General features: G+C 38.6%; 2 protein-coding genes across 2 annotated transcripts in view; one reads left to right on the top strand and one right to left on the bottom strand.

Annotated features, from left to right (window-relative positions):
• Positions 1-7,857, bottom strand: part of LOC126457155 (dynein regulatory complex protein 1) — a 361,903-nt gene extending 354,046 nt beyond the window's left edge. Inside the window, exon 1 of the mRNA XM_050093233.1 lies at positions 7,638-7,857. Coding sequence (XP_049949190.1) covers positions 7,638-7,753 — 116 coding nt within the window. The 5' untranslated portion in view covers positions 7,754-7,857. The remainder of the gene's footprint in view (positions 1-7,637) is intronic.
• Positions 7,803-27,361, top strand: LOC126457156 (60S ribosomal protein L11). The gene is made up of 6 exons (XM_050093234.1): positions 7,803-7,954; positions 8,190-8,357; positions 8,758-8,907; positions 19,406-19,553; positions 21,857-21,951; positions 27,261-27,361. The coding sequence occupies exons 1-6, from the start codon at positions 7,946-7,948 to the stop codon at positions 27,294-27,296; spliced, it is 606 nt and encodes a 201-aa protein (XP_049949191.1). The 5' UTR covers positions 7,803-7,945; the 3' UTR covers positions 27,297-27,361.
• Positions 27,362-27,595: the final 234 nt, after the last annotated feature.

Raw genomic sequence — 27,595 nt, 5'->3', positions numbered from 1 at the left:
GAATGGCCACTTGCGCTAAATGTGGAAAAATGTAAGTTAATGCAGATGCGTAGGAAAAACAATCTCATAACAGCTGTAGTTCGGCCAACTCTTCGTCAGTAAAGCTATCCATAGTACTACCGTTCCTCACTGTTTATGCACAACTAAAACGTTGGAAAACAAAACCCTGTCATATTTAATTTGACTAGGGTCAATAAACAATAGATAAATAAATAGACGCAACCGAGCAGAACTGAATGCAAACATGGGGGCACTGAGTTAAAAGAGAATTAACGCTGTCAACATCAGCTACTGTGGACGAATGGAAATAAGTCGCACAGCACATACCGTCGACATCTGCACCGTTTTTCACCTTTTTATTCGCAATACATGTACAAAGCTAACTGGGGCAAGAAACCAAACGAAATGCAATAACTTTGTAACGAGCTGCCAGAGTCTGTGGGTTCCTTGTACCAGAAGGTATTGTTACATGACTGTTGGTCGGAAACAGTACTGTTGTGTCTGAAATTATGATTGGTATATTTAACTGACACTGAAGAATGTGATACATAAAAGTACAAGTTATTGTCGGTAACTGACTAATGTCATCTACTCTTTCAATCGGACTTGCATGCCTTATTAAATGACAGAACTTTGAAAGCACGTGTGGAATGATGTAGCAGCTGCTGGGTTGCCATGGGAGTGAAGTAGACTACAACTCTTGGAGCCATTTCGCCAAAGGACACACTGGAAGAGACACAGGTCAATGGCTCATAGGTCATCACACAGCTTCTTGTAATGCCGCACTGCGGTGCCCAGAGTATCATGGACAAACAGAGTATCATGGACAAACATGGATAGGATCTCCTGTGGGCCGTCCGACACCTCCCCCTCTGCCCCTGGCCGCGACTGCTTTACAACCGAGGAGTGGGAGAAGCAGGAACACTTTTTAGCAGAGGGCACTATTGTGTGCAAAAGTAGACAGCTGAGACATTCTCCCAAAAACACTGGAAACCACAGATAAACATCTTGAGAATGGACTGGGTACCTGCAGTTTTGAGAATCAAATGTTTACACAGGCCTAAGACTCGCAGGGCTTGTCTAACATAAACAAACAAGAGTTTGGATGCAGAAGCTCGACTGTGCCAATGAGAATCAGGCTCATTTTTCGCAGAGATAGATGGAAGAGGAGGAGGAGGAGGAGGAGGAGGAGATTGTTATTTAACAACCCATACAGAATTAGGTCATTAGAGACAGAACATAAGCTTGGGTTATGGAAGGATGGGAGAGGAAATCAGCTATGCATTTTCAAAGGCATTTGCCTGAAGCGATTTAGGAAAATCACAGAAACCTAAATCAGGATGGCCAGACGCAAATTTGAACTGTCATTCTCCTGAAAGAGAGAGAGTTGGAGAGGGAATGAAATGACTTCTTTCTGCAGTAAATGGTAGAATTCACATTATTGGTTAACTGACTAGAGGATAACCCAGGGAAGAGACTGGCATGTTCTAAGGAACATTTTTATTGGTCAGCCACTGGAAGATCCAAAACTCAGCCTATGTGAATACAGCAAGAGACAAAAAATGCAGCAATGCTAGGTTTCCGTTTAGTAAACATTTGATCAGAATTTACTTGATCATCGTCTTCGATAGTCTTGAGCTTCAAAAGACTCTGCCACCAAACTTCTTCGCTGACAGCTTCTGCCATCACAGCTGATGCATCTATGAACTTATAGAAATGATTGGTGCCACCAATGACTGATTCTGCAGCCACTTCAGTCATCACCTACACCTGAAATTTGCTATGGAGAGATGGAACCGCAATCACAAGATGATGCCTAGGATTACTAAAGTCATTTTGTAGCATTCCGATTACTGCAAGCTTTAGTCTGAAGACTTGGTACAATGAATTTGCTGTTTTCTACAGGCCACCTCACATTGGCCCTCACAGCACCATCACATCATGGCAACTTCACATCAGGGAGTATTCACAATGTCCATCACGTCAAGTCAATTAAAGTCATTTGATGTCAACTCGCATTGATGTTCTCAGCCGTTTTTACGTGAGAATTGTGGTCTTTGCAAGATAAGTCATAGTCTACATAAACATCAGGACAGCATACATGCATAGATACTGGAGTCCACATTTGTATGAAAATGTCACTTATCGGACTCGAATGGTTTGCTGGTCTACGGATAGCTTGTATGTTAGAGGAAGAAGACAGAAGTGAGAAAGAACACAAAAAAGGAGTATGAGTCCAAAAAATGTCATTATGTGCTACTGTACAGAGTGGAATCTGCATTTTGTAGATATTTTAGAAAGCTCAAGCTCCAATTTCTTCATTTCTTCTACCAAATTACGCCAAGAACTATAAAAACAAACGTAGACGTTAGGAATTGCCATCACACTCCATGAAAAATTTGTTTGCCTAAGGTTACTTTTCGTTGCCAATATCAGTGCAGATTTTAATGTAATAGTCGTATCTCCCTCAATACTCGTATCTCCTTCAAGATTTACAGTTTTTCTTTAAATCCTGTACTTGGCTTTTAATAGTTCAAGTGTCTTATTTGTACTAGGGTTAGCTAGTGAGACCACATAAATAATGACCATTGGTGCTTGCAAAACTATTTCACACACAATCCAGAGAGCTAATTGACAGAAAATAAGCTTGCCACTAACACATACACTATTTAAACAAACAATGCTAATAAATTACTTGATGTATACATCTAAAAAAAATTGCAACTGTTGCTGTTTCTGAAGGTTTCAGCCCATTTCTTTATTAACCATTACAAATTCCTCACAAGATACAAATTAATTCTACTTAATAATCTTTTTTATTCTGGCCACAGCACTTTTTTCTCTTCAAGTTGCAGCCATATTCCGGTCCATTTCACTATAAAACATTAAATACGATATCTGAAGGTATAAAAACTGATTTTATGAGTGTACTAGAGGACAAGTAATTTAGTATGTTCATGTCATACAATTTGAGACTGCAGTCTCACTGCTTCAATTAACCTTTCATCATTCATTACAAAATCATAAATTTAAATGAAAGAAATAACCAAAGATATTGAACTGTTTTTACGCACAAAATGCACTTACACAACACGGCAGCATATATACGTGTATGCTGGCGTCCTCATTTGTACAAAAATTAAGTTTATGGTATTGGAAGTGGTTTGCAGGTCCCAGGGATAGTTCGTATACTGCAGAAGGAAGACAGAAGTGCGAAACAATGCAATAAAAGGTTGCAATAAAAGGTGTGGGTCCGAAAGATTGCATTACATGGAACAGAAGTGGAATTTCACACACTCTACAAGACACTTGAGGAAGAGGTATCTGCATTTTATAAATGTTTTAGAAAGTTGAAGCTCCAATTCTTCCATTTGTTTCGTCAAATTGCGCCCAGAATTACTAAAAGGAACACTCTTTCGAGCTGCTATTACACTCCACGAAAAACTGCTTTGTTTAAAATAAAATTTAGTTGCTAGTTAGTTTAAGGTTACGTTTTGTGCCATGTCGCATCTCCCTCACTGTCTTTCCCTTAAATATTTATAGCATCCTTTCCTTTACATCTTCTATTTGGCTTTCAATAATTCAAGTGCCTTATTTGAACTGGGGTTAGCTAGTGACCACTGCTTTTTGCAAAACTATTTCACAGACGATCCACTGAGCTGCTTAACAATAAATCAGCCTGCTAAAACCACATATATACACAAACAACTCTAATACATTACTTGATGTACACTTAATAAGTTATTTTTCCCATTATTACAGTGTCTGGAAGTTTCAGTACATTTCTTCATCACATATTACAAATACCTGAGAACATACAAATAAATTCCAGTTATTAATCTACCTAACTGTACACATAGTACTCTTGTCACTCCAGGTTTCAGTCATATTGCAATCCATTTCATATTAAAATATTAAATATGGTTCTGGTATGTATAATAATTTGCTTTATAAATACAACACAGAACAATTAATTTAGTACATTCATATTACACAATTCAGACAGCTGCCTTCCTGCTTCAATTAATCTTTTATGATTAATTATAAAATTATAATTTTAATTATAAAATTATAATTTTAAACAAAGTAAATAACTAAACGAAACAATTTACAGCAGATTAAAAAATAATGAATAAAAAGACTTAGAATAACAACTTATTTCAAGAATGAAAAGCGTGATGAAACGGAGAACAGAGAAGAGTACATGGCTGTGTATTGAGAGGAAATTAGCTAGTGGATCACATGGACAACAACAGATGATCATATCAGCCATCAAAGCGTTCTTCTCAAGAAACCTTGACAGTGCTGTGACAGGACATGACGGACACTGTGGATGGCGCCATTTCAAATACATTGTGAAATGTTCTGTGGGACATGACATGATGGTCTGTGTGAACTGGCCCTTAAGCGTTCTTGATATTATGAAAAAATTTTGTGATTATTTTACTGTTGTATAGTTTGTGTTCCGTGAGTAAATAGATACTGACATCGGTTTGTTGGCCATATTTAACAGTTCCACTGCTGTGGGCGTGTATACACGCCCTGCTACGTTTTTCCCCAGGTGTTGTGGACAGGCGCTGCTTGGATTTTCCCACTGCACAATGGACGTCTGAATGCATCCTGAGACGCCGATCTCTCACTTCTGCGGCCGTGTGATTTCCAGTTCTTGGTGAATAAAAAGGTTTCGAGTATTTATAATATAATATGTGCCACATTCCGTGTTATATTTGCAAAAAATCTCGTTTCGATATCTAGAATCATTTATGAGATATGACGATTTTTATGGCCACATGATTCGCGATGTGCCAAAACGTGAATGGGCGAGTCGCGCGTGACCCTCCTTCGAATATAAAACCTACTAACTCGAGAGCGAAATTAAATTTTGTTCTGCTTTCTATGCAATGCATTTTTATCTGTGCAAAATCTCTAAAGTTTCGCGCAATGTTCTACTAAATTTGATGCAGCACAGTAACCATTGCATATAACGTGAGGAAATTCAGTTCTTTATTAAGCGAAGATATTAGGCTGTAAGATGTGTAAAAATTTAATTTTTAACCTAATAATTTTTAAAAGTATTTCAAAGCAGCTGGCAAGTGCGCATGGATGGAACTGGGTGCGTCGCGCCCAACCGTCCATCGGATATAAAACCCAATAACTCCTGAAAGAAATGTGATAGCGTTCTGCTCTCAATTTCAAATAAAATGTCAGCATCTTGTCTGCATTTCATTCACTGCAATTTATGAGCTAAAATGAACCATATGCAAAGTTGGCGCAATGCGTTTTTACACCCGTGAGCTCTTTAAAATTTCTTGTAATTCTTTACTGAGTTTGATGGAGCGCAGTAAGTATGATAAATAACGAAAAGAAATTCAGTTCTTTATCGAGGGGAAGAGTTGAGGATTCCTAAGAATGGGATACTGCCCGTCGGCTTCAAACAGTGACGCCAGAAGTTACCGCAGATGACGTATTCCACAGATTTAATAGCAAAGACGGATTTTGAGAAACAATGCAGGACACAGAAAACAGTTAGTAGGTATGTATCACACACATTCATATTTCGAACATAATGTTATGAATATCGCTTCTTTGAGACCTAGTATCCTATTGTGCGGTTCATACTAGTACTAGCGAAGGCAGAAAGACCGACGTACTTAAAATTTGCTTCTCATACTTCAATTGACCTATATAAGTCAACTAATGCTAGCGAAGACGAAAAAATCGATGTATGTAACACTGGCATCATGTACCTTAGTTGAACTACATGAAGGCGATAAAACGCAACATACATAAAATTTGTATCCCCTATATTGGTCAACTGAAAAATAGGATACTAATGCTTGCGAAGGCGAAAAACAGCGAGGTACATAGATTTGTATCTCGCATCCCATACCTCTGTAGTTCAACTGAGGTACAGGATGCCAATGTTATGCATGTCGCTTTTTTCGTCTTTGCTAGCCCTAGCATCCCATTCTTCAGTTGACCTACACAGGTCGACTGAAGTACGGAACACAAATTTTTCGTATGTCAGTCTTTTCCCCTTAGACAGTATTAGTATTGATTGAAATATATCGTATTTCATGCTAGTACTAGCGAAGGCGAAAAAAGTCGACAACTGTAAAATTTACATTCCATACTACAGTTGACAAACCATGCTTTAAGTATTCCATATTCATAGAAGTGGCTAAATCCATACCTTCAGACGAAAATCAAAAAGCAAAAATTGTCCTGAATGAAAAGCAGTTCTTTCAAAATATCTAAAACTCACTAAGAATGGAAATAAGTACCAATTGAATTGGAACGAAGAAATGATTTAAATTAGTGCAAGTTACAAAAATTGCACACAATGTCTAGCCCTGTCTTTTAGAAACACATTTATTTCGGTTTACAATGATGACACCTCGACACACGAGATAACGGCTTTATTATCTACGGCTCGAAAATAAAGACATTAATATCTATTAGTAAAATATGACATCTAGAATGAAATTTTCACTCTACAGCGGAGTGTGCACTTATATGAAACTTCCTGGCAGATTAAAACTCTGTATTGGACGGATACTCGAGCTCGGGACCTTTTGCTTTCGCAGGCAAGTGCTTTGCCAACTGAGCTACCCAAGCACGAATCACGCCCCGTCCTCACAGCTTTAATTCCACCAGTACCCCGTCTCCTACCTTCCAAACTTCACAGAAGCTCTCCTGCGAACCTTGCAGAACTAGCACTCCAGGAAGAAAGGATATTGCGGAGACATGGCTTAGCCACAGCCTGGGGGCTGTTTCTAGAACGAAATTCTCACTCTACAGCGGAGTGTGCGTTGGTATGAAACTTCCTGGCAGATTAAAACTGTGTGCCGGACCGAGACTCGAACACTAGAGAGCACTTGCCCGAGAAAGGCAAAGGTCCCGAGTTCGAGTCTCGGTCCGGCACACAGTTTTAATCTGCCAGGAAGTTTCAAAATGTGACATCATTGGTCAAAGCCAAGGGTGGTATTCCATTCTTCAGTTGACCTGTAAGATGCGCAATTTTTTCAAATAATAGTCCTCAAAGAATTGGTTGTGAAGTACTTCATATCGGCCGTAAAGTCATCTCTCAGCAGATGCAGCAGTATTTGTCTTTAAGTCATTTCAAAAGTCGCTTCGGCACGGAATACAAAGAGCATATCTAAAGCAGCGAAAGAATTACTACTTAATTATAACGTATTTCCTCGAATACTCCAAAGATACGATTCGATTATTTCTTTGAAAAGGCAATGACCGATAGTTTTCGTTATCTGATCTTCTATCCCCTCTGTAGCGATCTAGACGTCTACAAGATTATGTATCCTAATACTTCTCCTTTCGATATGCATGTATGATATGAATGCTTCCAGCACTGTTTGAACCACAGTGTTAATAAGATATATGTTAAAGGGTACGTAGGTTAAAAATTTTGTTACGGTAACATACAAAGATAGTAAAAGGTAATTCGTATTCACTTGGAAAATTTTCAAGAAACAATGTTAAATTTCTATTCAAATAACAGTACGAAACTTGTGAGGAATTGAAGACGATCTCTTCCCGAGAAGCGTTACAAAAATTCCATAATTCATATTTTCACATACTATGCTAAAATGAATGACAAAGCTCGACAAAGCACTAACCTTTTCGCAGCTTCCAATCGCCTTTGAATGCGCTGGCGGCGCGCGAGTTTCCGTTCATTTGGATCATCTGATGTAACTTTCAATTCCTCTGATTCTTGCAATGAAATTCCTTCCATTTCTATTTCTAGTAACTTGTTTCCGCTGCCGTGCACCTGCTGATTTTTGTTACTTCGTTACTAGTTGCTAATAGCAACGTTGTTTCTGTACATCTTTGTGAAGAGACGTGTGGTACATCTTTCGGAGATGTTTTAGAATTTCTTTGAATTAAAACTCAACACGCAAAGGAAGTTCTTTCTCAAACGTGGAAAATGGCGGGGGTAAGTTGGTTTGACCATGGTGGTTGATATCCGAACACATCGTGATTTAAAGTCAAAATGTCTGCGTACTTAATAGCTGCCTTGAAAATGTTACATATTTAGAAGTCTGAGTTAGTGGAAAATGTATTGATGAGACATTGCTGTCTCACGTGTTACTGTTGTTGCAATGTGTACATGCATTATTTATCCATGGTATGGTGAAATTCTATTGAATGTACTATGTTCATTAATTTAGGAAAAGGGTAAAGCAGCTGGTAAGACACCAGCGAAAGCGGCCTCCGAAGTATCGAGGAAGGAACCAAAAGACAAGACCAAGAATCCGATGCGCGAAGTTCGCATCAGGAAATTGTGCCTAAACATTTGCGTCGGTGAATCTGGTGACAGATTAACAAGAGCAGCGAAGGTGTGTAACAACTTAGTAATCATTAAATGGCGTAGTTGTAAGAAACATGTGTGTTCTCTGTAATATTTAATGGCGTAGTTGTAAGAAACATGTGACCCGTTGTTAAGGCACTTATTTTGCCCAGTGCCAGAAAATTAATTTGCATTGAAACTATTCAAGAAAGATTAATAGACGGTGATATCTTGCGTTTTATTGTGGTGACAAAATTTTTGTTAGTCTTGGATATAGGTAATTTTCTAAGTTTAAAATTGCTGAGTTAGTGAGGTCATTTTCTTTGCAAAAGCCAAATCGTGGTAGCGTCATGTTACTTTTAAAACCTAATTTGCTTCTCTGCCGTGGATTTTCGTTAGTACATGAGTCACATTTACCATCTTCATTTACAAAGTGTTCTTGTCATCAGGTGTTGGAACAGCTCACAGGCCAACAACCTGTTTTTTCTAAGGCGAGGTACACTGTAAGGTCGTTTGGTATTAGACGTAATGAGAAGATTGCTGTACATTGTACAGTGAGAGGCGCCAAAGCAGAAGAGATCCTGGAACGAGGGTTGAAGGTAGGTTGTTTTGTGTGTGTGTGTGTGTAAGGTTGATGTAATAACAGAACACTTCTTTTCTGTGGATCACTTAAATCAGTAGAATAAGTGATTAATATTATCTGTAATATCTTTAGTTGAATTTGCTCCCTGTTAAAGTGCACAGTGCCATTTGTGTATGAAAAGAAATTGCTTGATACACATTGCAGGAGGTATGGTACATATTACATGGCTTGTGAAGTTTGGTTATATGTTAAATTACTGCAATGAAATACAGCAATTCTAGGATTAAGATTACTGGTATTTAATGGGTTCTGATTACTACTTTGTCACATGAAATGTATTGATGCACATTACAGCAAGGTCTTCTGTGCCTGTGTTCAGTGGACCATATAGATTCATGATCAGTGTTCAGGTACTTAATGTTTGGAAATTGTTGCTTCGACTTCTGGTTATGTATTCCTTCTTAAGATATTTTAAAAATGTTTAGCCGGCTGTCGGTACTTCTGTTCTCGTAAGTGCTGATTTTATCTCAGCCATTAGAATGTGTTTGGTGGGAATGAAGCGATTTTGTTATATGAAAGGAATTCGTAGTAAATTGTGGTGGGTAGTATGTTGTTCTGATGACCTCTTAAAGAGCATTATGAACTTTCACTCTTGGGAGGAATTATGGTGTGGTGTCTGACAGTTTTGATGGAAATCAAACGGTCTTGGTTCAGTTTTCTCGTTGCAGCCATAATTAACAGGCCACAGTATGCACAGCACCTTTACATACTTGCAAACAAATGTAGAAATAGCACATGAGGTTAAAGTTGTGTATTGGATTCTCCCCATTTTTCAGTGTGGTGCAGATGTAAACATTAGGCTTTGTTGTAAGTCAATTTATCACAATTAGATATTCTTTCACATTTGTTAGCCTTGTCAACTCTCAGCTAAGTTGTCACCTTCCAGTTTATACTAAGCATTGAGTTATGCTCCAAATTAGTGTGACACCACAACCAAGATTTCAGATTCAGCCATGCACGAATTACAGATCACAAATGTAATTGAATTTGAAATCATTTAAATTTGTTGGTATGTTCCACAAAGACAGCCTTGAGACTGTTGAGAGTTAAGGTCGGTAGTGACTTAAAAGAAGTGAATATTGCGATGCAGTCGTACACCTTCTAATAAAACAGCCATGCCTGTTAGCCATCTGTCTGCAGTCTGTACCCTGCAAGATATTGGTGTGTGGCAGTAGCTCGTGTACCAGTGGCACTCCTTCTCACCCCCAACCCTATTTTTCTAGTCAAGTTACAATCGGCTTGTGGGAGGAAAAATTGCTGTAAGTCTTCATGTGGTCTTAAATTTCTGAATTTTTTCCTTCATGATCTTTTCATGAGATATACTTACGACAAAGCAACATATTGGACTGTTCCAAAGATGGAGCAAAGGGAGGTGGTGATGCCAGAGAATGGTTTCTGTTGGATGGGGATGGTGGCAGCGATGGTGATGGCAGCAGGGCAGAGGCTGTTTCCACCTGTGTGTCAGAAGCTGATGTGTGGGAGAGGGGGACTGTAATAACAGTTGTAAAGCAGCTATTGAAATCGAGCCACTGGGTGGTCATCTCTGCCCCCTGACATGTGTGGGTGGAGAGGAAGTTAGTCGTGTCCATGAAAATTCCATGCCTCTGATAGTTCAATACACCTCTGACAGTACTATAGCAGGGTATGTGGGGTGGGTGTGGAACACACATCCTGCACCTGAGTCTTCCATGTGGGAAGGGGTTTGGACTAATGATGGACTGTGATAATTCTTTGGCTGCGTGGGAAGTGGAATTTCACATTGGGGGAAGTAGGAAATATTGTGGATAGGTGTACGATGATAGTTTTACCAGGCACGGTGACAAGTAGCCTAAACCCTTTGCGCCTTAACTACTCTTAGCGTGGACAGTTAATAATTGCAGATACATTCCTCATTTTGTGTTGTGTTAGATGGAATTTAACGAGAGCTATAGGATTAATAGTTTGGTCCATGGATTATTAGCTGTACATGTCAGAATGATTGGTTGCTTGAAGGAGAGTATTTGTGACTCCATAACAGAAGTATAATTGTAACAAGAGTTGCCAGTTACTTATAAATATAAGAAGTTAAGGAAATGTAGAGTGTGTGTATGCTGTGTAAGATTTTAAAGTCCAATCAGTGCATTCACTTGGTCCAACTAGGCACTGTTGTCTTATTTGGTAAATGTTGAATGCTAAAGCAATTTGTGACTTCCAAATTAGTGCTTGGCTTTATAGCATAAATATTTCACATCACATACATAATTTTTTAGTGAAATTATAAGAAGCAGCATCCTTTTAAAACTCTTTGGATATTCTCAATAAATTGGATGCAAATCAGGCTTAACAAACAAGGCTGGCACTGTTATTTGCAATTATTCTTCCTTGGTAATTGACTATTATGTCTTTTACGGCTCAGTGTTATTTTGTTTTTTACCAAACGTATTTCGCTTCTGTGTAGTGAAATGTGCGATGTACTATTACTTGGAAACCTGTACTGAGTGCACGTAGTATGTGTATAACAACCAATGAACGATAACTGAAAAATACAAACCAATTAAGATACTACCTCTGAGTAGGTGGAACACATTTGATTGGAAACCACATAAATATTTTCTGTTGCTTGACAAGGAATTGTTTTTATCAGTAGGATAAAAGGATCTATTGTGCTGTAGGCAGAGCATCTCATCAGGCTTTACTGCACACGCACAGCAGTGGACACTTTTCAAGCAGATGGGGCTTTTCACACAGCTTGAACACATGTCCTGTCTGTTTCATTGCTTGGTAATCTCTAGTGCTAGTTGTCAACCCCATTGGAATTTTATGCCATATAAGATTCCATCATTCCAAAACTAAAGCATTAGGCAGTTGTCATTACAATTTGAGTGCTAAGAAAATGCCCTGCTTATGATGATGCCTTGAAGCTGTGTCAAAAGGACTTTCTTGTGTAGTAAAACTCAAAAAATGGCATTGTTGGTGTACAACAGTGTTACTTACATGCTCTTTCCAGTTCTGCATCTAGCTACTGCTGTTTGTCTTGTATCTCATGAATCCTACATTTGCACTAACAGGGTGTATATGCTCTGGGAAGTCTGTTAAAAACCCGAACATTTTCCATTGTTTTAATCTTCAGTCAAATTTTTGTAATTTTGACTGGTAAGGATTGAAAGACAGCAAAATGTGCTATATGCTCTAAGACGAAGACTGTGGAATATTTCATAATAATAAACTATTGCCGACAAGTGTGATGTCACAACTGCTTACATTGAGTTCCTGTGAGCAGTTGAGTTGCATATGGTAGTTCCCTATCCTGTTTCTGGCTACTTGAAGTGTGGCTAGCAGTAACAAGCAGCCAGATGTCACCTGGAAAAAAATTTCTGGTGTGCCCCAAACTGCCAGTCATGCTTGCACATAGCAGTCTGGGTTGTAGTGGGGAGGTGGTTAATCTCCATGGAAGCAGTGTTTACGTTTAGTGGTTTTGCCGTTTCCTCTTCGTTTACACTTCTCACGCCAAATGAAATCAAACGGATTTCTGTCTGGTTGGGAGCTATTAAGTGAATTAAAATACATTCACATAATTCCCAAAGGCTAACATGTTGCCAGTTTGTTTTCGGATTTTATTTTATTGCCACATTTTTGTCAGTCGCCGTGCAGAACAATTTTTGTCAGTTTGGTAAATAACTGTGGCTTTTATTAATCTTTTTCCCAGAGGCTATCAATTTAATGGAAACAGAAGTGTTTTATTCCACACTATTGATTAGTTTCAACTGAATTTCAAGCCCGTGCATAACTGTGCTCTTTAAGCTGAATTTTCGTAAGGTTTACGAAAACATCCTATTTCTTTTATAACATCATGTAAGTTCTCTTAATACTATATATGTATCATACGAGCCTCCTGCATCGCCGTAGCTGCCCATGCGCAGTAATGCCTGTTCTTCAGTACTCTCTGGCAACTGCTGAAACAAAGCTATATCCAACAGGTCGCCAGAAAATACTGTGAATGGTGCTTTGGTTATGTTATGTAAATGTACAGTGATTTTCTGAAATCACAGAGCATTTCATTCTCATTTAAAACTTAACACATTGAGGACTAACCACATAGAATAATTTTGAGCCCTGAAGCCCAGACTTGTCATTATTCAAAATTTTGCTGGCACATTTGCGTGAGGTATCTTAAAGTGTAACAGGTGCAAAAAAGAGCATACTATATGTGAATGCTTCACTTGTCTGGAGCTACACTGTGTTCATTAATTTAAACCATTAACTTCTCCTATTTGTGTGGACACACTACTTAATGGTGATGGTGCAATTGACTGACAGTCACGTGTCCTGTACTCTGGATATCTGCTGTCATTGGCTGGCGAGATCACATGAGCTACAATTAGTTTACAAAAGCGCATTTCAATCTGGATTTCGATGCTTCGGTAACTAACGTGGTGTTCCAAATCTATAATTTTGTAATTCATAGTAACACAAATACAAAAATACGCAATGTATTGTAATCTGAAAATTTACAGCGTAAAAGTTTCTGAACATCGCAGGTCTTTCCAAAACTTTTTTGCAAAGTTTTTTCGTTCTCTGAAGTTTGACGCTGGTGTATAAAACCTTTACCATTAAAAGTATTGATATTTTTACAGCTCCAAGGGAAATTATACTATCGCTTTTTTTCACTTTAGAAGAAGTTTATTTTCATGTGGGGAAGTGCATTTTTAACCGGGAATACACCCTGACTGAAACACAGCCAGAAAGCGGTTACAACACATTGCTGTTCTAAGAGAGCAGAACGTTCTCTGTACGGTTTGTTTTTTCAGAGAAGTTATGCACGCGCGCGCACACACACACACACACACACACACACACACACACACACACACACACACACACACACACACTCTTCCAACAGACTGATGTCAATATGTAAACACTGTGATGGTGTGAAATAGGTAATACTGGAAAAGAGAACTTCTACCTGTATCTGTTGGTTTTGCACTGGTCATCGTTCTTTCCTGAGCTTGGACAGTATCTCAGCTGGATGGAGATTGCAACCACATTTGTTATGCTATTAAACCAAACATGTACTGTGTAAAGTCTCTGGTCTCATGCTGTTACGCACTCTTGATTCTTGGTATTACAGGGGGGAAGGTCTCGGACCTTACAAAGAGATTGTCCATATTTGGCTGGTCACTTGCGTTAATATATTGGCTCAATTACCCCCCCCCCCCACCCCACCCCACCCCCCCCCCCCCCACCCCCCCCCCCTCCACACACACACACACACACACACCTATAGGTGATCAAAAATAGAGTATTTATCATGTAAGGGTCCAAAAATGCTTGATTTTGTAGAAATCGAGAAAGTAAACTTTAAGGCTACTGTTCATGTACCCATAAGGCTCAACAAAAGTACTGGTGGCATAGTGACTAATCTCAAATGCATTCTCCAGTTTTTTTTTTCATTTATAATCTGTCTGTATTAGAATACATAGGGTTAAGAGGGCTAGTAAAGTCAATCAGAAATAACAGCAAGGTAGGTGAAATTTCCCCAGCAGCTTGGATTAGAAGGAATTCAGATCTTCAGCCTCGTTGTATGTAAAGAACTCAGAATAAAACTGCTGCGGAATTGTGGATTCCCAGGCGGCTGACCGCGCGATGTGTGTGTTTACAGTGAGGCACAGGACCCAATGAAAATAACGACAGTTATGCTTCCTTGTTGTCAGATCATCATATCGTAGCTTGGAACTTCGAAGTGCAAGGAGTTACTGGTAGTAATTATACTTTCATCACTTGAAAGGATTTTTTCTCCTTCATCAGTCTGTCGTGACCTGAGAGTGTATTTGTAGTGAATTTTTATCGTACATGTGCCGAATAGAAATTTTGTGAAATTTATGTACAGTAGAGTCTCGGTTATCTGACCCTTTCACCGCGCTGGCCGTGCGCCAGCCAACAACAGCTCAGTGACTAACCTGTTGCTTTTGATACTCAGTTCTTTGTCACCGTCTGTTTCGTCTGTTACTCCTCACTCCTCAGTGCTAACTTAGATCTGTAGTGGAGTGGACGTGTTGCACATTGCTGTAAAAATTTGTGGTGATGGCTGCAAAACGGAAAAAGGTGGTCGTTTCAATGGAAGAAGAACTTAAAGCTTTAAAAAGAATAGACAATGGTGAAACTTTTTTAAAAGTGGCGCAAGATTATAGCATCAGGAAAACAACAGTTGGAGACTGGAAAAGGAACCACGATGAAATTGAGAAGTGGTATTCTCAGCGAGCAGCCTCGGCTGTTTTGGAAGACAGGAAAACCATGAAAAAATGTGATTATAAAAAGTGAAGCTTTGTTCCCATGGTTTACTCAACATAGAGATAAAGGTGTACCCGTGTCGGGACCTATTTTGCAGGAAAAAGCCTTAGTTTCATAACAAACTAAAAGGTGAATCTGATTTCACAGCTAGTGTAGGCTGGCTCGATAGATGGAAGAAAAGCTATGGAATTCGGCAACTTAATGTCTGTGGTGAAAAGGTTTCAGCAAATTTTGAAGCTGTTCAATTGTTTAGGAATAAACCTGACAAGGTATTGGACGAGGAAAACTTAACAGGCGATCAAATTTTTAACTGCAACGAGACTGGTCTCAATTACAAAATGTTACCGGGCAAAACATTAGCATCAAAGGCCAAAAAGGCAGTGCCAGGCTACAAATGTAGCAAAGAAAGAGTGACAATTCTTGCATGCAGTAAGGCCACAGCAAATTTGAAAATGAAACTGTCTATGCTAGGTAAGCCAAAAAAAATCGGAGGTGAGGGTATCATCTGGAGTGCCCCAGGGAAGTGTGGTAGATCCGATGTTGTGTTTTCTATCTACATAAATGTTCTTTTGGATAGGGTGGATAGCAATGTGCGGCTTTTTGCCGATGATGCTGTGGTGTACGGGAAGGTGTCGTCGTTGAGTGACTGTAGGAGGATACAAGGTGACTTGGAAAGGATTTGTGATTGGTGTAAAGAATGGCAGATGACTCTAAATATAGATAAATGTAAATTAATGCAGATGAATAGGTAAAAGAATCCCCTAATGTTAGACTACTCCATTAGTAGTGTAGCACTTGACACAGTCACGTTGATTAAATATTTGGGCGTAATGTTGCAGAGCGATATGAAGTGGGACAACCATGTAATGTCAGTTGTGGGGAAGGTGCATAGTAGTCTTCGGTTCATTGGTAGAATTTTGGGATGATGTGGTTCATCTGTAAAGGAGACTGCTTATAAAACACTAATATGACCTATTCTTGATTACTGCTCGAGTGTTTGGGATCCCTATCAGGTAGGATTGAGGGGGGACACAGAAGCAATTCAGAGGCGGGCTGCTAGATTTGTTACGGGTAGGTTTGATCATCACGTGAGTGTTACGGAAATACTTCAGGAACTCGGGTGGGAGTCTCTGGAGGAAAGGAGGTGCTTTTTTGTGAAGCGCTACTGAGGAAATTTAGAGAACCAGCATTTGAGGCTGACTGCAGTACAATTTTACTGCCGCCAACTTATATTTCATGGAAAGACCACAAAGATAAGAGAGATTAGAGCTCGTACGGAGGCATATAGGCAGTCTTTTTTCCCTCGTTCTATTTGGGAGTGGAACAGGGAGAGACGATGCTAGTTGTGGTATGAGGTACCATCAGCCACGCACCGTTTGGTGGATTGAGGAGTATGTATGTTGATGAAAACCGAGAGCGTTTAAAAATGTATCTAAAATGCTTTACCGGTGAAATATTACAACCAAAAAAATGCTTGAGTGAGCTCAGACATTTTTAAAGAATGGTTTTTTAACGAGCTCCTGCCACAAACTGAAAAGTTTTTGAAAGCCAACAACTTGCCCAGCAAAGCACTGTTGCTTCTAGACAATGCCATTTGTCATCCAAATGAAGATGAACCTAAAGATCAAGATGTAAAGGCCATGTTTTTGCCTCCAAATGTCACATTCTTATGTCGGCCAATGGACCAAGGGACCTTAGAGACACTGAAGAGAAACTACCGCAGAAACTTGCTTTCCTCTTTAATTAATGCTATGGACAAGGGAGAACACATGCTGGAGCAGTTGCACTGTATTTATTTGAAAGATGTAGCTTATGACGTGGTCCAATATTGGGAAATGTTGGTGCAAATACAATTGGAAAATCCTGGAAAATTTTGCTACAGGAAAATAAAGAAAATTCTCCACATGATGAAAATCTACAGTGTCAGACGAACCAAAAATACTACTCTGTGTTCATTGTTACGAAAAGTTCCGGGGTGTGCTGACGCCACAGAGGATTCCATAAATGAATGGATTGTCCAAGATAAAGAATTTGAAGTGACAGATGAAGAAATAGTCAACACAGTAAACGAAAAAAGAATTTGAAGTGCCAGATGAAGAAATAGTCAACACGGTAAACGAAAAAGACGACGAAGAAGTGGATGTAGTGGAGGAAAGTGCGCCCAAGATTTCTCACTACAAAGGACATAAGGCCTTAGAAACTGCTTTAAAATATGTAGAGCAACTGGAGGAAACATCGTCTACTGAGGTTTTACTTCTTAAGAGACTACATGATTTAGCGGCAAACAGCAGGCAAACAAGACAGTTACTAACTTCTTCACACAGTAAATAACTATTCAATCTAATTTGATATGTATTGTATTAAATGTTTAACTCATTTGGCCTACTTTTAATTTTTGTGTTTTTTGTATTTTCCGTTTTATCCGACCTTCCACTTCTCTGGCCTTGCTGTGGCCGGTTTAAGTCAAATAATCGAGACTTATTATCCCTTATTTATTGACTTGTCATATTAACCTTCCTATTCCTACAAATTTCACTACAGAAAGAACACAAATAGAAAAATAACTGCAAAATGCATCAGAGAATCTGACAAAGTTTCTCTGCTCTGCAATCATGTGCCTTGGAGTACAGTTATAAATTTATTTTCTGGATTTACCCTTATTTTAGCAGATTGCCCATCATGAACTTATAGGTTGTTTCCTCAAACAGGGAGGTATTCGGTCAAAATACCTTTCCCTACATTTTGGTATGCACAAGTGACCTGCTAATTGAGCTGAATGGGTTTGCTATGTCTTGGTTCATCCTCTTGTTAGGTGTTAAAGTTTAGGCAAGTGCTTTTACATAGTTTAAAGGTTAAACTAATGTGGTGTCTCATTACATTTTCGGCATTCCTTTATAATGGCAGTCAATTATCCAGAGCTGTAGTACCAAAATAAGTCTAAGAATGTATTTTCTAAAGTTTTTGTTCTTTTATTAGTGTGTATTAACGCAACAAAGGTAAGTGAGGTGTAAAAGTGTATAAAAAATTTGTAAAAAATACGTATGTACCAAGTAAAACGAATTACAAATAGCAAAGTATGCATGCTGCTGACTTTTAATTAGCGAAGAATGACATTCTGTAAATTCAGGATGTCAACAACACAAAATAAGTAGTAGTGTGCAACCTAGAGAAGGTGTGAGATTTGTAAGAGAGACCATTGATTCTGCTAAAGCTGTCAGTATATTTGAAACAATATCTATTCACTCTACTGACCAAATTTGCCAGCTTAGTCACCTTTAAATGATCATTTGTGTATGTTTGTAAGTGCAGCATTAACAGATTTCAACTTTGCCATTAAAGAAACCATACATCAAGGAATACGTAGAGCATCGTATTTTTGTAAACCACACCAAAACGCAATATTCAACTTGAGGTGCAGATTCAAATGTCCATATTCACAATGAAATACCTGGTATTTACCTTCAGTGTGCTTGTTGAGTGGTGATTCTCTTGGTGTAATCTCTCATGTTTGGTTCTTTATTGTGGCATCATATGTGATCTGTGAGAGCCATATATATATGGGTAACTGAAAATGTGCAATTGAAATTGAGTGGACAGTTCAGACTAGCCAATACCATTAAGGTAAGAACATTATGTGAATGTATTTCTATTCACTTGATAGGTCGGTCACAGAAATGTTTTGCTTTTGACATATGAGCTGTGCATGAAGTAAAAACAGGAGATGGGATGACTACCACTACACTGACAGCTATGTGCATGCACACATCATGCAGCTGAGCAGTGCCAGAAAAATTTCTGCTAGCTGCTTCTGGTAATTTTTTGCAGCTACACTCACTGCAAGAATAATTTACGGACACACTCCAGTTGACCATAATTAAGAGAAACCTCTGTACAAATGCTACTTCTGCTCTATGCATGGGTTTGAGTCTGGGAAGTACTGCATGAATAAATCTAAGCATAAAAGCTGCCAGTGTAGGGCAAGACAGTTAGCTTTTTATTATAAGCACTGTGGTGTTTTGTTACATGAGCAAGAGGAATCTTATTAAAAAGTGCTGGAAGGTTTTATTTAATTTTGTATTTCAGCTTGTAATATTGCTAGTATTTTAGAGCTTTCTGGTGATATATGTAATAATTTTCGTAGCTGTTAAACCTAATTCAACAATTTTTTCACACAACTTTTTCAGGTTCGAGAATATGAATTACGAAAAGACAACTTCTCTGACACTGGTAACTTTGGTTTTGGAATTCAAGAACACATTGACTTGGGAATAAAATATGATCCCAGTATTGGGATTTATGGTTTGGACTTCTATGTTGTGCTTGGACGACCAGGTTAGTAAAATGTACTTTGTGTTTTTGTTCTGCCCACTCATTTTTGACTCCTTTAGGAACTCATTTCCCACTGCATTTACAGTGCAAGTCTGTTAATCACAGATGGATTACCCTTATTTATATTTATTTAGGTTGAGATACAGTCCACTGATTGTAACATTCTTCCACACTAGTGCGGTTGCAGGCAGCAATGAAGTAGCCATGCCTTTAAGTTGTGGTGCAAATAGAAACAATGTATCCTGCAGTCTGACAGTAAATGTTTGTTGGCGTCAAGGGAGGATCAGTCAAGGTCATCCCTCCTCTTGTGGAAGTATGGACTAACAAAGTTTTGATACAATTGATAGTCATTGTGGAAGTAACTAGACAATGTTCCTGTCTAAAGGGGACAAATTTGGTAGCTGGGTTTGGAGTATGGTTTACCACACCCTTGTCTTCCCTTCCTCTTTAATTGTAAATGAAATGGAGTCTTATGCTGGATGTAAAAAAAATAATAAATAAATAAAATAATAAAAAATGCTACCTTATGCACAGTCTCAGAAGCGAAGCCTTTCAAGCCCCACGGGATGAAACATGAAAGCCATGTGGTGTTTTCATTCTGAATAGCAAGGAGGATGTGTACGATATAGAGAATCCTGTGACCAAGAAGTTTCTCATGGGAAAGATGATATGGAAGAACTAATTGATTTGGATGATACAAAGGTGGTTGTTTCGCACTTTATGGGAATTCAGAGGTTGTGGTATCATAATGCAGCAGAAGGTGGCAGATGTGTTTCATGACAAAATATTTCATATAGATGTGACTGTTGAACTGGCACAATTCTGTGAACATTCTTCATTCAGGTATGAAAGGCCCATTTGGATGGATGTCATACTGTAACAACTTGGACAACTTTCTTGAGAAAAATGGTCATTGACGAGAAATTACTGAATCAAAATTATGCCTAAAAGCACATGTCAAATACAACAGGCATTAGCAGCTTGAAAACTATGATACTGGACAGTCCATGATGGTATACAAGTATGGAAAGAATAAGGGTAAGCACTTGCCATACAGTTGAGAGGGCAGTGGAAGCAGTTTTTGAGCATATTCTTTCGTAATCATTAACAAAGTGAACTGCGAACCTGGTGGTTGTGGAAACTAATGTGGTTGTGTGGCTAGGTAAGGTACGTTCCAGCACAGCATCGCACATTGTTATGGAAGAGACTTCAGAAATGCATTCTGGGAATTTGTTTTAAAAGATGCCAAAGTAAATCTTTAGCATTTGTATGAGACAGCTAATTACAAAAGACAGACTGCAACAGTGTTTTTAAATGAATCGTCAGGATTAGTGGTCTCCCAGTAGTAGCTGGAAACACTATAGGAAGTATATTGTGGATAACAGCAGGTACATGGTTTGGTCTGATGTGAACAAAATTATTAGAAAGTACAAATATTGTGTAAACACTTATTCATTTGAACACTGTTCTGAGAGAACTAATTTAGTGTATTGAGTAGTTTCCTGATGTTAAAATGCTGAAATGAATAACATTGCCCGCCGCGTGGGATTAGCCGAGCGGTCTAAGGCGCTGCAATCATGGACTGTGCGGCTGGTCCCGGCGGAGGTTCGAGTCCTCCCTCGGGCATGGGTGTGTGTGTTTGTCCTTAGAATAATTTAGGTTAAGTAGTGTGTTAGCTTAGGGACTGATGACCTTAGCAGTTAAGTCCCATAAGATTTCACACACATTTGAACAATAACATTGCCCAATGAAAAAATTTTGATAGTAGTTCTATCACTGTAGATTTGTATTACAATGTTTGAATTTGGCAGAGGAAATTTTTAAATGAAGCTCTGACTAGGATGATTCCAGGAGAAATAATAATGCAAGGAAAAGTTATGAAGGCTGTTATACTTTGTAGTTATTCAGGTGTAATAGTTTGAGTATTGGAACACCCGTTCAGTATTGACAGGAGGCAATAACAATTATTAGTATGCTAATGTAGCCAAGCACTTTTTGTTTATATTTTTTGAAGATACTGTTTATACTAAATTTTACTGTGGTGTCATTCTTCTGCCTTCACTCATTTTCAACTAGTATATTGTAAACCAGATTATTTTTAAGTAGGGAACTTAAGTTTTGCACACTATGTTCATGCGTGGCCATCAAATTGTGGCTTTGTTTAGTACAGTGTGCTAAAATAACTACTTCCTGTTGCAACACATCACTACGGCTTACTAGTGATGTTACTTTGAGAAGTTACAGTTCATTTTGAAGGATGCAGTTTCTTCTTGCATTGTCTCTTTCATGTACTAATTTTTTTACAGGGTTCAATGTAGCACACAGGAGAAGGAAAACTGGTGTGGTTGGTTTCCAGCACAGGCTTACAAAAGAAGATGCAATGAAGTGGTTCCAGCAAAAGGTAATTTCTGTTACTGTACTTTATTCAACCATTGTATATCTGGAGTGAAGAAAGAAAACTGGTTGTACTGATGGAAGAAAACAGTTGTAAATCAGTGATAATGAAAGAATTCACTAGTCTGAGTTAAAGAGAGATGCATTGAGTGTTGAAATGAATTTAAAGTTGTTTTATTGTGTAAGAATGTAATGTGGTTATGAACCTCTGTTGTCTATGATAGTCTTATTTTTTCCAACTGGTCACTTCCTGACAGGTGAGTAATGTATTAAGTTAATTTTGTATATTACTGTGCAAGAAAAAATTGGGGAGGCTGATAATGTTTTCAATTAAATATTTAGGGGCACCTGCGGACTTGCTTGATACGTGCTGAGTCATTACATTGCTTAATTTGTCTCCCAGTGCTAAGTAGATGTGTATGCACTTCTGAGTCAGGGCTACCTGACAGGCTGGTCTCACCATTTTCTGTATATTTGTAGAGTGTTTTCTGCAATATGGCTTGTTACTCTGTTTGTTAGTGTCTAGAGGAACACCATTGTAGTGTAAAAATTGGTTTTTGGCTCAGAAGTTTACAGTTGTTGCAAATCTACGTAGATGTGAAGATGATAATTCACTCAATAGTTTCCAATTAGATTTTGGTAACCTGTTACTGTTTGATTTGTTAGGTCATTGGAATTGTTAAATCTTTTGTGAGGATAGATTGCTACTTGGCACATAGAGATGTTGAGTTGGAGACAGGCGCAAAGAAAAGTGTTATATATTAACCCTAGCAGGACCAAGGTATTTTCCACAACCTGCATTACTGTGGGGGGATATTCATGCCAACCTTAAAAATGTGAAAAAGCAAAATTCATTAATTTTGTTGAATTATATTAAAAAATACTTTGTGAAGTGGCGTTGAAGTGTAAATAGGATCCAGAACCTGAAAATACCTTTCAGCAGGCAGTCTTAGCAATATCAATGCACTTTCAATAAGCCAGAGCAAAAATCCAACAATTGTTATTATTGCCACTCCAGACATACTTTGTAAAGAGATATTGGATGTGTAAGTAAGGCCCAAAGCTGGAAATATTCATTATATTATTATCAAGGAAAGTGACATATGAGGGTTATTTCAAAAGTAAGGTTCCCAACTCTGTACCCTTATCGTGCGTGGTGCAATGAGAAATCTGGCACCACCGTGTTCGGCGGATCCCCCACCACCTATTCCAAAAACCGGCGGGCTCTGCAATGGTCAGTACCTGCCTGACAGCCATAAGCTATGGAACCTGTCACCGCCACGTGTGAAATTTGTGCGGTCATCCAATTTTTGCACGCAAGAAAGTTACCTCCTGGAGAAATTCCTCGGCAATTGAGTGAAATGTATGAGGAAACATGTATAAGCATGCAACACGTCCGCAAACGGTGTAGGGAGTTTGTCAACGGCCGTATGGATGTCCACGACAACAAAACAGGAGGCCATCAGTCTCTGCCAAAGTTGTGGCGAAAGTTGAGCAACTCCTGCTCGAAGATGGGCGAATCACCATCCGGCAACTGGCTGCTCAAATTCCTGAGGCTTCTGAATCTTCAATTGACAGGATATTGAATGAAAAGCTAGGCTACCAGAAGGTGTGCACGTGCTAGGTGCCGCACATGCTTTCAGAAGTCCACAAACAGCAGCGCATCGCCTTTGCTCGGAAGTCCTGGAGTGAATGCGATGAGAATAAGGAAGACTTCCTTGAATCCATTGTTACGGGGGATGAATTGTGGTGCCATTATGTTACTCCAGAAACAAAACAATTGCGGTAATGGAGACACACCGGATTGCCACCACCAAAGAAGTTTAAGCAGCAGCTGTCATCACGAAGAATCGTGGCATTGGTGTTTTGTGACCGGCATGGTGTACTGCTCATTGATTTTATGCCTAGAGGGACCACCATAAACTCGACAGGTTATTGAGAGACCTTGAAAAAGCTGACTGGCAATCCAAAATCATTGTAGGGGAAAACTCAGCAAAGGCGTAAGGCGGCACCATGACAATACCCATCCACATGTGTTGCAACGAACGAAGTACTTAATCAACAAATTTGTCTGTGATGTCATTAACCATCCCCCTTACAGCCCCGATTAGGCACCAAGTGATTTCCATCTGTTTCCGAAATTGAAGGAGCAACTAGGCGGTCTAAGATTCCAGATGGACAAGCATCTGCTAGTAGTAGTTTCCAAGTTTGTCGACGGGTTGGCAGCAGACTTATTTGAGGTGGGAATGCAAAAGTGGATTACTCAACAGTGAATGCATAGAAAAAATGAGGACTATGTGGAAAAACAGCTTGAAGATCGTTTCCAATGGTGTAATCGTTGTTTGAAACGACCGCCATACATTAGGTTGGTGCTTAAGTTTGTTTTGCATGTTGGTATTAAAGCTGCTGTGTGTATATAAATCGTCATTTTTCATCTGTGGTTTAGTGTCGTGGCTTGAATTTACATATTGTCATTTGGAGATAGTGTGTGGAGCATGGAAAGGAAATATTTTTCTCATTTTAAGGGGACATTGTATGTCCTATGCTGCCCAATTTTTCATAATTATTGAATGCACCTTTCTAGATACACTGAACTAGAAGTATTTACTGAAATAGTATTGTGGAGCATGTTTCTGGTGGTGGTTTTTTTCCTTCCTTCAAACACTCAATTTTTTTGGTACTATTTTGTAAACAAAGGAAAATAAAAACAAAACAACTCAGGATATTTTAATTATTGTGTTTCCACATGTGTTGAATCTCGTATTTGACATGCTGTGAAAATTTCGTGTCTCTACCATCCAGTACTTTTTAGATAACAGGTCATTTCTGCAAGAAATGTAGTTCAGAAATATTGAGGTTTGCAACTTTTTCCCTACAAATTCTTATACTGGCTTACATTTCTACATCTTTTATGCACTAGAATTGCCCTGGCCCATAGTTTCTCTTCTTCAGTGTCACAACAGCCCAGGGCTTGCCTCCTCCTTTCCTTTCTTGCTTCTTTAGTCATTTGTTGAGCAGCTAACTCCGCTTCACGTACACTAAGCTCATCCATTTCCCATGGTCCTAATGTCTACAGAACCTTAAGTCTTCCATAGTTCGCACCATTAAGTTATTACAGCATCAGACACTGCTAACTTGTCATAAGGCCAACAAACACATATTTAGGCATATGGCACCACACAACATTATTGAAGAACTCATTCACATTCTGGGTCTTCCCAAAAAACACTTCTTTAGTAGCTCAGGATTTGCCAAATTTCTGTAAATAGGTTTGATTGCCTCCATTACTGACAAAGGAAGAGAATGTTTGTGTGTAAATTCATGCAGGGTGCCAGAAAATTCAGTTGGCCTGTATTACACTAAGTGTTTGGTGGAGGTGGACACAAAGCATGACATGGCTTTTCATTAGTTACACTCGATGAAAGAAAGTGCTCCACTCAGCTCTTTTCATCTTCTTTAAATTGTCAGTTATCTCTAATGGCCTTCCCATAATATTCCTGCATTTCATCAATTACTTTGTCTGTTAGTCTTCCAGCACACTTTATTGTCTTGACATCTGACAGTTTTGTGTATCTAGTATCAGAAACAAAGGACTGAATTGTTTATTCATAATGCCAACTTTCAAGACATAGAAGTAGACACAAAGCAAAGCAATTCACAGCCTTCTAGACTGTGTAGTTCCGAAGATATGACTGCTCAACTGAAATTTGAGTCACACGTTAACATTCAAAATATTGTTTGAAGGTCTTACAATTGTTTGATTTTAATGTATTATACACCAAAATGCAATGAATTTCACATACAGTGTCCTCTTAAGGAGGATCATTTTGACGTTAGTGACACTCTACATTCAGGAAGACCTTCAGGGTCTGATGAAGATTGTTTGAATGCATTACTCCACAATGATAGACATCAGTATACCTGAGAAGTGGCAAGTGTGATGAATTGTGATCATTTCACCATTGTGTGATATTCGCAGCAACAGGGAATGTTCAAAAATCTAATGTATTGGTACTGCATGCTCTAAGACAAAATCTCAAAAATTTGTGGGTGTCTGTAGGTGCATATCTGCTTGCTCATCATTAGTTAGCTCATGAATAAAAGTCTTACAGGTGCAATCAAAGAGCAATGACCAGGCAGGCTGTGCGAAGTGATGCTACTCCACAATAATGTCTCGCTTTCTGCTTCACTGATAAAATGCACTAAATAGGCCCTCGGATTTTCACCTTTCCTGCTCTGTCGAACGACCTTCAAGGATCTTCACTGGATGAAAATGTGCTCAGAACCTACCTCAGAGTTCTTCACCACAGAACCACACGATTTCTACATTTGTGGAACAGACAGGTTACCCTATTGTTAGCAGACTGTTGCAAATAGCGAAGGGGAGTATATCTGTGTTCAAATCTCCCTCATACCCTTTTCTTTTTCCACAAATTTATGAACTGTCCGTCTGGTCATTGACGTTTTTGTTTGCTGTATTCAGATTTGTGTCCCTTGTGATACGATGTTCAATGCAAAACCAAGGTGTAAGGAAGGGACCTACAGACATGTACCTCCTGTATGTTACACACAAGTAGTATATGTAATGACTCTTGCATTCCTTTTTGGAAGTTTGACTCTAGAATTCCTTTGTTGTAATATGGTTCACACCCATTTACAAGAGGTCTGTGCAGCATCTCACTTGCTCTCACTCATAATCACATTTACTTGGGACAGTAATCCAGGTGGACGGTTGATAATTTTGTGAAAAAAGTGTGTGTTTGTGTTTTTGACGAAGCTTTATTTGCGACAGTCTTTTTGTTGTGCCTATTTGCGCCTCAGCATCTCTTCTTTGTTACATTCTATCCTGGGTTTTCCATTGTTTAGTATAAGACAGAATATTGGCATCTTCGAAATTAGAAAGAAGTCGCTGGATACCTTCAGTGACATTTTAAAAAGAGCCTAATATATGCAGTTGTAGGGGAATTGGGTATTGAATCTCTTCCATCATTGATCCATATTATATTTCATTGAGATTTTAAGGTTTGAAATTCCAGTGTTTGAATTTGCTACCAGTGAAGGAAAAAGTATGGCTATTTGATTTAATAGAATACCTTGCATGTTCTCATTATTATTATTTTTTTTAACTAGTTTATTAATACATTCTAAGTTGAACATAATAATTGTCAAGTATGGTGGCTAAATATGAATGTATTTGCTCAGGAATCTTGCACGGGCTGACCTTGGGTCATGTTAATTGCAATAACTTTTTGTAATGCTAATCTTATTTTTCTAGTACACTAAAATTACTAATGAAAGTTTTCTTTTGTTTTACAGTATGATGGTATTATTCTTGCTGGGAAGAAGAATTAAGAAGTTTGAAATTTGTATGACCCAATTAAAATAAAGTATTTAAAATAAAAACTATTTTTCCATTATGAATAGCCTTATCTTCTTGAAAGTAGTTCAGTGATCACTGTAATAAGCTCAATGTAAGAAAGCAGCTCTCCATATAGAAGAGTTGTAGGGAAGTGTGGAAGGGAAGTAGTTTACTTCTATGAGAAGGTCTGACACTTTACCATGTTGCCAAGTCTTACGAATTGTTGCCACAGGCAGAGGGTTAAATTTTATGGCCATGCTGCTGCCTGAAGGCAAGTATGTATTTTAGTCTA

The sequence above is a fragment of the Schistocerca serialis genome, chromosome 2 (genome assembly GCF_023864345.2).
Source record: "Schistocerca serialis cubense isolate TAMUIC-IGC-003099 chromosome 2, iqSchSeri2.2, whole genome shotgun sequence".
Classification (NCBI taxonomy): domain Eukaryota; kingdom Metazoa; phylum Arthropoda; class Insecta; order Orthoptera; family Acrididae; genus Schistocerca; species Schistocerca serialis.
This window is presented reverse-complemented; position numbering and strand designations above follow the sequence as displayed.